General features: G+C 34.3%; 1 protein-coding gene across 2 annotated transcripts; it reads right to left on the bottom strand.

The window, feature by feature from the left end:
- Positions 1 to 5,637: 5,637 nt before the first annotated feature.
- LOC132063966 (protein ULTRAPETALA 1-like) lies at positions 5,638 to 10,561 on the bottom strand. Of its 2 annotated transcripts, none has more exons than XM_059456759.1 (4): positions 10,352 to 10,561; positions 9,513 to 9,731; positions 7,952 to 8,276; positions 5,638 to 5,986 (listed from the first exon to the last, which is right to left on the bottom strand). In XM_059456759.1, the coding sequence occupies exons 2-4, from the start codon at positions 9,706 to 9,708 to the stop codon at positions 5,812 to 5,814; spliced, it is 696 nt and encodes a 231-aa protein (XP_059312742.1). In that variant the 5' UTR covers positions 9,709 to 9,731; positions 10,352 to 10,561; the 3' UTR covers positions 5,638 to 5,811. The 2 variants fall into 2 exon arrangements, with proteins under 2 accessions (XP_059312742.1, XP_059312741.1); XM_059456758.1 differs by lacking the exon at positions 10,352 to 10,561 and adding an exon at positions 9,921 to 10,321.
- Between the last annotated feature and the right edge of the window lie 1,037 nt (positions 10,562 to 11,598).

Raw genomic sequence — 11,598 nt, 5'->3', positions numbered from 1 at the left:
TCCTCTAGGTAAATAACTCTGCATTTACCCAAGTGCACCATTTATTCTTTTGAGAGCATGAGTGACGGCAGATAATATTGGATCAATTCAGAAATTTTGTACCTAAAATACTAAATAAGGCGGAATGACCATGGTTCATGTGCCCATAAAAAAGGCTATAAATCCGTCCCCGACTTCATCATATGTATGCTTTAGTTTGTTTAGTTTATGGATTTCATCAAATGTAATGCAATTTTGTCCCAAATTTTAAATGTTTGCTCTACAAAGCATTGGCCTTCGGTGTTGGTTCCCATTTTTTGCCTTGACTGGTCCTGGAGTGTAATGGGGTCGGGTACTTGATGCAAAGAAACAGACATTACGTCCTTTTTCTTTTTGATTTTCCATTCATGTTCGGTAATCGTTTTGGGCTCGATTAATTAATTCTGTGATTCCCAGAGGAAAGCACTTTCAACCAAAGATGACTACATTCTGCGAACTTGATACCTCACCACAACCTTTGGTGATAATAGACTTGTACTGATTCCTCGAGGAAAAACACTTGTTTTCCTAGATTCTTTCTTCATATTTATTTTCTTTTCTGTATTGGTTTTCTCGTGTCCAAATATAGTGTGACCTCATTTAGATTGCAATGCTCCCATCTGTCCAAACTACGGAGAGTAAAAGTGTGACATACTGCACCTTTTTATCATTGCACTGTCGGCATGAGCTTCTACATTACTCCATCCATTCCAATTTTATGTGATGTACTTAAATTGGGTATGTGGTTTGTCATCTAAATAAAACAAGTTAAGATATTTGTGTGGATATAAATCATCTTAACAACAACAAAAATAATATATCCAGTGTAATTTTAAATGGATATAAATCATCTTATTAATGATAAAATGAAGAATTTCGAATTAAATTATTTTTAAGTATCAAGAGATCGCATTCTTGTTTAACAGAAAAAAGAAGTGCATGCGAATTAAACAATTGTTTTTTCGGGGTTAAACAATTTGAGTCCGGAACCAAAATGACTCAAAAAAAAACCTTTTGAACCAAAATACCCCAATAAAAAAAAAGTGACAAAAGTACCTTTAGCGCAGTAATTTACTGCGCTAAAAGGACTTAACCGTAACGACGCGGTTAAGTCCTTTAACGCAATAAAATACTGCGTTATAGAACCAGTTAAAAAAAAATATTTTTTTCTATAACACAGTAAAATGCTGCGTTATAGAAATAGTACCAAAAAAAAAAATTGGCCAACTTTATTTTTTGCAACACTTAGTGATTTTTTTTTCATACTTTGACCAATGATTAGTCGTGTGTCAAGACTCCGAAACGTCAATATTTTATATAGAACCTGATATTTTTTTCTGCGTACAATAATGTAGGCTCAATACATCAAGGATACGTAAACGTTCGGATCGTCATTTTAGGAGTTGAAAAGATGTCTGAAGTAAGTTTTGTTTGAAAACTTTAGGTTTAAGTGTTCTATATACATAGATGTCCATTTTTGTTTGAAGACTTATCGTCCTTAGTTTAAAGTTTTTTATTTTTAGGATTTAAATTTAAGTGTGTTATTTTTTAAAGCGTAACTTTATTTCGAATATACGCGATTTTTTGCGCTCGGACGTCCGATTTACGCGATTTTTTTTTTTTTTGCAACATATTCGAAATAAAGTTACGCATTAAAAATAACATACTTAAGGAACACTTAGTGTTTTTTTTTCCATAAAAAGATCACAACATCTTAGTTTAATAAATTTTTTCTTTGTAACACTTAGTGTTTTTTTTCCATATTTTGACCAACGATTAGTCGTGTGTCAAGACTCCGAAACGTCAATATTTTATATAGAACCTGATATTTTTTCTGCGTACTATAATGTAGGCTCAATACATCAAGGATACATAAACGTTCGGATCGTCGTTTTAGGGGTTGAAAAGGTACCCGAAGTAAGTTTTGTTTGGAAACTTTAGGTTTAAGTGTTTTATTTTTTAAGGTTTTGATTTAAGCGTGTTTTTTTTAATTAAAATATAACTTTATTGTGAATATAAATCTAATTCTAAAAAATATAGGGAGAAAAACTAGTTGTAAAGTGATCAAACTTTAGATGGTCATAACTTTGCACTCGGACGTTCGTTTTATGCTTTTTTTTTTAACTTGCGTCTTTTTTCGAGATCTATGTGGACAAGTTGCCGCAAGGCGGTTTAGCTGAGCCGTTTTTTTAAAAAAAAACACCTGTTATCCTATTCAATTTCAATTTTTCCCCAAATTGCCGTGACGTTTTTAGTTTTCTTTACTTATAATATGATGATACGCAATAGATTTCAACATAAAATTCCCGGCAATGTAGTCAGAATGTCAATTTCACTTTTGTGGTTTCAGTTTTCAAAAATAAAGCTGACTAATTTTCTCGACATATAAAGTTGACTAAAATAACCTTGTAAAAATAGAACACTTAAATATAAAGTTTCCAAACAAAACTTACTTTGGGTACCTTTTCAACCCCTAAAACGACGATCCGAACGTTTACGTATCCTTGATGTATTGATCCTACATTATAGTACGCAGAAAAAAATATCAGGTTCTATATAAAATATTGACGTTTCGAAGTCTTGACACACCACTAATCGTTGGTCAAAGTATGAAAAAAAACACTAAGTGTTGCAAAGAAAAGCATTATTAAAATAAGATGTTGCGATCTTTTTATGGAAAAAAACACTAAGCGTTTCTTAAGTGTGTTATTTTTTAATGCGTAACTTTATTTCGAATATGTTGCAAAAAAAAATCGCGTAAATCGGACTTCCGAGCTCAAAAAACCGCATATATTCGAAATAAAGTTACGCTTTAAAAAATAACACACTTAAATCTAAACCCTAAAAATAAAAAACTTTAAGCTAATGACAGCAAGTCTTCAAACAAAAATGGACATTTATGTATATAGAACACTTAAACCTAAAGTTTTCAAATAAAACTTACTTCAAGCACCTTTTCAACCCCTAAAATGACGATCCGAACATTTACGTATCCTTGATGTATTGAGCCTACATTATTGTAAGGGGAAAAAAATATCAGGTTCTATATAAAATATTGACGTTTAAAAAATATCGACTAATCGTTGGTCACAAGTATGGAAAAAATCACTAAGTGTTGCAAAAAATAAAGTTGAATTTTTTTTTTTTTTTGGGTAATTTTCTATAACGTTTTACTTGCGATATAGAATTTTTTTTTTTTTAACTAGTTCTATAACGCAGTATTAAAAAAAATCGCGCTCGTTACTAAGTGTTGCAAAAAATAAAGTTTTTCTCACTTTTTTTTTTTTTTTAATTTTTTTTTTTTTTTTAGAGTCATTTTGGTTCCCGACTCAAACAATTTGCATAACTGTTTTCCTTTTAATTGGTATTTTCTTTTTCTTTCTTCGGATGAAGGGAAGGAGGAGTTTAATGTTATTGACTTAGTAGACCAACTATTGACTCGATGTCTCTCTCTCTTTTTTTTCTTTTTTTTTTTTTTTTATATATATATATATATATATATATATATATATAAAAACTCGTGAGTATTTGATTAATATAAAAAATAAGAGGCTTAATGCATATGTGGCCCCCTAAATTAGCCTCTTTCTTCCATTTTAGCACCTCAACTAAGTGTTGTTCTTATTGAACTCCTGAACTCGTCCTCAAGTGTGTCTATCAAACACAATCCGACTTACATAGTATTCCATCTTCAATGTAGCAACATGCTAATATATATTCTAATTTAATTATACCATCTTTTAGCTAAGATTAGCAAAGAATTGAGGGGAAAAAAAGAGAAATTAAGCTGACAGTGGAAGAGCAGAACCAGAAGAAACTAATACATCCATAACCTAAAAAATAGCTAGCCACATGTCTAAGATATTACTCCATCTTCATTTCCCCAATTTAATTTATGTTTCTAATAAAAATCCGATTTAGGAGGTTTGATAGACATACTTGCGGACGAGTTCAGGAGTTCAATAGGAACAACACTCAGTTAAGGTGCCAAAATGGAAGAAGGGGCAAGTTTAGGGAGCCACATATTCATTAAGTCAAAACAAGAAAATAACAAAGAACATGGCAACGTAGTTCCTTGTGGCTTGTTAACTCTCTTCCTAAAGACTTAAAATGGATAATCCTTTTAAGAAGTATATAATAGTCCGATAACGGCGCTGGATAATCCTTTTAAGAAGTATATAATAGTGGAAGTACTGCATTGCTATCCTCTGGGAGCTCTCTTACGAGTTCGATAGTCATTGTTATATAGTAGTACTTTATTGTTACTAGTTCATTAATTAATGAGAATTTTACACTGCATACATAGTCGGTCCGACTTTTATCCATAATTTCCATTTTAAACAACATTATATCCAATATATATTTAGCAACAGATGGAGAACCAGAACTTGCCTAAAATGGGGTTGTTTCAGTTTGGAGTGATTAATTTACTCCGCATGAGGATTTTTGAAACAAAAAGACCTTAATTAAGTTATCAATTAACAGGTCTCTCATTAAATGAAAAGGTTAAACATAGATTGTTTAAAATTCTTCGACTTTATTTGCAGGATATCCCCCCTCCTCCCCACAAAGAAACGAAAGAGCTCAAAAATACCATCTCAACTGGGGCTAATAGGGAACTTCGCTGAAAAATTACTCAGTCGTACTTGGTGGTTGCACCAAAATCCAAATACGTATGAAATGATTCATAAAAGTATATGCCAGATAAATACAACAACAACAATAACAAACCTAATTAATCTCACAAGTGGAGTCTGGGTAGGGTAGTGCGTACGCAGACCTTACCCCTATCTCGGGACCCTCGGCTCAAAGAAAGCATATAAAATAGTACGGAACAAAAATAGCGGAAGTAAATAAGCAATAGCAAAATACTAAAGATGGCATGACAATGCATTCTAACAAAAGGAACAATAACTACAATAAAATAATATTATAGTCGAAGTACAAGAAACGATAGTCACAGAAATCGAATAGCAATATGCAAGACAAATATCGGGTGATAATAAGTTCTATTCTTTCTGCAAGACTCGTTCAAGTTGACCAAGACGTGGCGATGGGTACATGGTCCATTAGATCACTCTGTCGTAGCCTTTGGCATTGTATATTTACTTCTAATTCACTCTTCAACTTTGCTTGTCAAAAAGTACAAAACTTTTACACTTTTGCTGGGAGCTTTTGCTTTTATAGTGATGACGAGGTCAGAGACTTTGTGCTTTCATGGAAAAAGACTGATTTAAGTCTTGCAAATTATTTCTCCATTAAAAAAGAGGTTTATAAATGGTTTCTCTTTTTTCTCCATCAATAAAGAGCGTCCATTTGATGTTAGTTATATGGACAATAAAAATTCTATTTCTACAAGGCATAATTAAATTAATTGGGTGCTCTTTGTAACGCAATAACAGAAAAAGGAAATTAGAATGGTGGAAACCATCTTTATGGAAATAATTAAATATGACTTTTTGCAGAGATAAGAGGTTTATTCTTTCTTTAAACACCGGACACCGGTTTACCATGTATGTACGAATAAGAATTAAATAAACAAACCTCACAAATGTACCATGTACATTTTTACCTAAAAATCGCCAGCTCCAAAGAAATCAAAATGGAAACAGTCAAATATCTGAGCATGCATGCATGATGCAGATGCGCCAATATATTATAGAGAGAAAAGCCGTTGATTGTAAATGTAAATTTGGGTTTAATAGTCAGCAAAAACATGGACAGCAGGGTTTCAAATGAATTAATGATGGGGAAAACACGCCCCATTTAAATTGGAAACAAATTATAGAATAATCAGGCTTTTGCATTCCTTGTGAAATCGCTACACGTCTGGCAACTGCAGTCTGAAAATCGGCATATCTCGCAACCAAAACAAACACAGGTGGTGCAACCTTTACATGTCGCAGAACGAGAACATCCCCTGTACACCCTACGGCTTGCTCGTTCTTCTTCATCATCACATGAAACTCTGAAACATATAAATTAGAAAAACGAAACAATCAGACATTTTGAGGACTAAGATATCTTGGAAGTTAGTTTTAGACAATTCCAGTTCGGCAGGCTCTAAGAGAGAAATAGAGAAAGAAATGATAAAAGGAATTTGCCATTCTACAAACAAACAAACATATTAGCACATTTTGGTAACATTGAAATTGAATGCTTTTGTTAGTTCAACAACCACAACAACATGGATTGGTCACACAGCATATCAAGTAACAAGAAAAGCTTTTTACCACCTAATAAGATGGACATGCATCAGCAAACTCCTTTACAGCACTTGGTATTCGACCAACAAATACAATGGGACATGAATCAACAAATTGTTTTACATCACTTGGAACTACAACATTTCAGATCCAACAGAGTGAAAGGGGGCTCACTAATAAAAACCAAGAAAGTAGATGACAAGTGCCGTGGAGTAGATCCAATTAAAAGGGCATCAGGACCAGATTTCGTAATGCCTAATATTCCAACTTAGTTATAGGATGACATTTTAAATTTCCAATTCACAAAATAAACAGTTATTCCTCTCAAGAACAAGTCGGTTGACTTCTAAAATCTAACAAAACAAAAGGCTCTCTCAACTAGACAAGCAAGTTCAGACTATAAGCAGAGATCCCATGGGCGTATGATTAGCAAACAGAGTTCTTTGAGACACCACTTCTGGAAAATAAATTGATCGCTATTTCAATGCAGTAATGTCTGTAATTAAGCTTTACTTCCAGTCATCCTTTATCTCTTAACACTTCATATATCATCAAAACCACAATGCTATTTAACTTGTATGTGGGAACAAGGGCACATGAGTTCCCTTCCCACCCCGGAATAAGAGTAGCTCTTCCACTAAAATGTACACCTGAAGTTTATTGGTCATACATGAATGCGTAGTCTTAGAGGGTGAAATAAGTCCTCACAATCAAATACATATTACTTTGTATGCAAATACAGAATGTTATATTGGACAACACTAAATTTAAAGCCAGCTACTGTTTTACACTTGAAAAGGAATGAAGGCATTGACAGAAGATGATGTTAATTCTCTTTAATGCTCTTCATGTAGGAACCAGAAAGTCAGATCATAAGGTAATGTGCTCATGACAGTACGCTAGGATGAAGATCAATTATTTCTTTAAATCCTTCTCTCCATCATGCAGGTTGCACAGCATGCAAAAGCTGCACAATGACAATGATTAGGTTCTACAGGATGAGATGGTTTCTTAAAAGGAAGACATCCGGGTCAGTGTTGCCTACCAGAAACAGTCAGATCATAAGGTTATGTGCTCATGACGGTTCGCTAGGATGAAGATCAATTATTTCTTTAATTCCTTCTCTCCAACATGCAGATTGCACATCAATTATTTCTTTAATTCCTTCTCTCCAACATGCAGATTGCACAGCATGCAAAATGACAATGACTAGGTTCTACAGGATGAGATGGTTGCTTAAAATGAAGACTTCCGGGTCAGTGTTGCCTGCCTTTTACTTCTGTTGATATAAAAGGCTATCAAATGCTCATTTGACCTTTGATCTTTCACGACTTTCCTCGTTTCGCCAGGATTTCACCATTATCATATGATGTTTCTTTCATTTTTCTTTAGCAGAGATAGAATGGATATAATACACCGATAAAACGCGTACTGCCTGGTCTTTCACGAAGCTGGACTAAAAGGAGTGATCAAATGATTGAAGTACGAAAGCAAATCGTTTACGGATTTCACAAAAGGTAAGAGCACTCATGAATTAACTAAAGACTTCCAAGATACTCTAACACGATGCAACTATATTTCCATCCCATGACTTCTGCAACCATTCACAGTACAGTGGACGAGATAAATTGTAACTTTGAGCAATAAAAGAATCTTTCTTTTAGGGAAAAATCAACATCAACATGTATGTATAAGAGGGTGGTGAATCCAGAGAAGGAGGAACATACTTGTCATAAGGAATACAAGAGCACTTCCAATGCACATTCGCCAAAGCATCATGGAAACTTCTGCACTCTTCTTTTGAACGGAGACGGAACCTGCGCTCTTTCTTGCACTCTGTGCATCTTAGAAACTCATCACGATGACAAGCTTTTCCATTTTGTGATCTATGTGACCCATTAGCATGCTTTGAAGACTGATTATAATATTTTAGCAGTGGAGTCTTTACCACAGGAACTTTGTCACCATTGACAATGATCCATATATTATTCTTCCATTTCCTTGCAGTTTCTCTCCCAGAATGCTTCTCAAATGCAGCTGGAGTCAGCTTGTCTGGCACAAGAAGTGTATGAAATAAGGTAAATGCGAGGGCATACGTATAAAATTTTACATAACACATTCAGTTACTCTGCTCATTTTTATTCATAGATGAACCAGCGATATCAGAAAACAAAACTAGCAATTTAAGATCAGAAAGCAAATAGCGGTAGAGCCAAAGATGAAATCTATTTATAAATGAAGAAACAAATTCGTATATGGGTAAAGAAAGTGAAAGTGTTACTGAATGCACTTCTATGTTCATGAGCACATACAAGAAATAACAACTAAGAAGCTGACTATCTAGATTTCAGAGAGAGAAAAAGACTCTTGTTAAGTAGTACAAGTGTAGGACTTAATGTACTTTACCAGATAATTCCTCTTGTGGAATGTTATTATCAAGTACATATCCGATTCTTTGCGGTTTATGATTGTAATAAAGAAAGGAGGAAACTTAGAAGATAGATAGTGAATGATAAAAAAGAGAGAGATATCCTCTGACAACAAATGCTGTCGAGAGAATCTGCTGTATGATAGTATAAAATTTCTTTACTTAAGAGATCCTTTAAGAAGTGTACCCCGAAAATCATTACTCTAATGCTTTATGCTCATATTACAGCTAATTATTCAACCAAAACCGTGCACTAGTCCCTACACAAGCCCCACGAATAAACATAAAATTAAGAGTTGATAGTTTTAATAAAGTTGTCATGGTCACTAGGACAATTTTATAGAAATGGTAGAACCAATAAGTTGTTTTAGCCAATATCTTGATTGTAACCATCAACCAGAAAGCACACGGTTTGAAGAGTTGGTATAGCAAAACTCTGCATCAAAAGGTCAGACCCCTTTTAACAACTAAACCTGCATTCAAAGAACATTATCACACATCGAACACGCAATGTATATCTAGCTTTGTCGACATGCTTATCAGTCGAATACAAATGTCAAAGAATCATAAAGAAATACACACAACCTCAAGGATTAGGCTAAGCAGCCTTCAACAACAATATACTCAGTATAATCCCATCATTTTAGGGTCTGAGGAGGTTAGAGTATACGCAGACCTTACAAGGTAGGGAGGCTTCATATCTTATAATATCAGAAAGAACTTGTCCTCTCTCAAGCAAATTAACATACACATAAAATCTTATACATAAAGCAAAATGGCTCTCTAGAGAAAACGCATAACATGCATTTGACGCAAACCCATTTTGTATAGAGAGTTGAGGAAAAAAAATATGTGAGAACCTTCATCACAACCAGGGGTACAATCACAGTCGATTTGTAGTTCACCAGAAGAGAAAACCCTAAGTTTAGCAACAGCATCACCATATCGGTGACTGGTGCACCCACACATCACTTCCACGTAATCATCTCCTCTCTTTACTCCACTTATCTCCCTCAGCTCTTCTTCCGTGAACAACATCATCCCCTTACTCTCCATTGATGACGCGCAATATCGCTTCTCTGTTAACCAAGAAAAAAGGATTTTTATTTTTTTCAGAATCAAAATCGAAACTTTTACCTACAAGAAAACAAAAAAGAATCGAATATAACAAATGGGTATGTATATATATGTGTGTGTGTGTGTGTGGATGCAAGATATATAGATATACAGATTATGACTGCAAATGCATTTTAGAGAGAGAGAAGGACCGAGAAAGAGTAGAGGTGTTATCAGATGAGAAAGCCTCAACAAGCACGCATCTCCAAGGAGTGTGAGTCCAAGAGATCTGGTGGGAAATGCGTTGAAAAGGAGGAGCCTTTTAGGGCTTTTTATAGAGAAAACCAGTCTTTACGATGAGGGGTGGGGTAGAGCTGGGGTTGGGGGTATAAGGGGGTGGGTGGTGACTCTTAGTGGGAGCCCTTGAGATAGAGAGAGAGAGTTTTGTGTGTTGTGTGTGTGTGTGTGTTTTTCTCTAATATAGATGGGGTTACTGAGAGATAGAGAGAGAGTGTGTGTGTGTTTTCTTTTTCTTTCTAATATAAGATGGGGTTATGGTTCCTGGTTTGGTGAAAGTTGAAAAAATTAACAGAGTTGGCCAAACAGTGCAGACAAATGTCATGATTGAATTTGGCAATACAACCTTATGAAATACACATCAGTTATCAGTATACAGCTTTTTCTCTGTGGATTGTTTATACAATACAGGATTCGAGTCTCATCTGTATTGAAAGTGAGAGGATGGATGGTGTATTTGGGAGATTGGGGAAGAAGGGGTTGAAAAACGTAAAATCCTTCACATGGGAAGAGGACGAGGTTTTTTGAGAAGTGTACTTGTCAATAGTTTATGCACTTATAGGCACTCTTCTCAATTCTCATGGAGGCTTTTGTAGCTTTTACTGATTTAACAGTGAACCCAAAGGCGTTTTTACTCCTATTCAATGCACGACCCCACTTAAGCCCAACTATTCATGTTGGATTTAAGACGGATTTTGTAAGTTTAACTAAACTCATAAATTAGGAATAAAATTATGTTTAGATAATTACATTCATTCTGAATTTATTGACTCCATATTCTACTTCTTCTGTTCACATATATTTGTTATGTTTTGCTTATCGAGAGTCAATTTGACTAATCTTTCAAGGTAAATTGAATTAGATTAATTTAACATTTTAAAATGAAATTTAGATGTTCTAAAATTATACGAAAAATGCTCCAAGTTATAGTTCTTCTCATATTGATATGATGAAAAACGATATCTTAAAATGTTGGTCAAAGTCCATGTAGTATGACTCTCGAAAATTGACAGGTAAAAATGAACGGAGAAAGTAAATTCGTCTCTAGTTGGGCCCCTTTTTTTCCTTAAGCCGTGATTTGGACGAAAACATTTAGGACAAAACTTACGACAAAAAGGATAAGAGTATGATGATGGTGGAGAAATGGGGGAATAGCATGGATTGCTGATGCCTGCAATTGTAGTGATGAAGATTATTGCGTCTTCATTTTTGTTTCTAATCTTAGCTGTAATTATTGTAGTGTATGAATTGTTGGTGCATGCTTCTTAGTCTCGTAGCGGTAGTGACTTTGGGGTCTGCTTTTTTGGAGCCATCATTCCCGACGAAAATTCAAGAGTTTATATATACCTTATAAAACAAACTCCATTTTGGATTTTATGTTTTTTTTTTTTTTTCCAAGGGAAAAGAGATTCGTTCACGACTCTTTTTACTGATTGTTTTAATTATATATGACGATATTAGAGACACAATGTGGAACTTTAGCTTCATTCAAACGCAGAGTATACATACAATAACTATCTTAATTCAAGTAATATGCTTTACTTGAATTGTTATTTACTTTACGTAAACAAAATTACCATAAGGAGAATTTTT

This window comes from Lycium ferocissimum, chromosome 7 (genome assembly GCF_029784015.1).
Source record: "Lycium ferocissimum isolate CSIRO_LF1 chromosome 7, AGI_CSIRO_Lferr_CH_V1, whole genome shotgun sequence".
Taxonomy (NCBI): domain Eukaryota; kingdom Viridiplantae; phylum Streptophyta; class Magnoliopsida; order Solanales; family Solanaceae; genus Lycium; species Lycium ferocissimum.
Note: the sequence above shows the minus strand (reverse complement) of the source record. Positions and strands in the feature narration are given on the sequence as shown.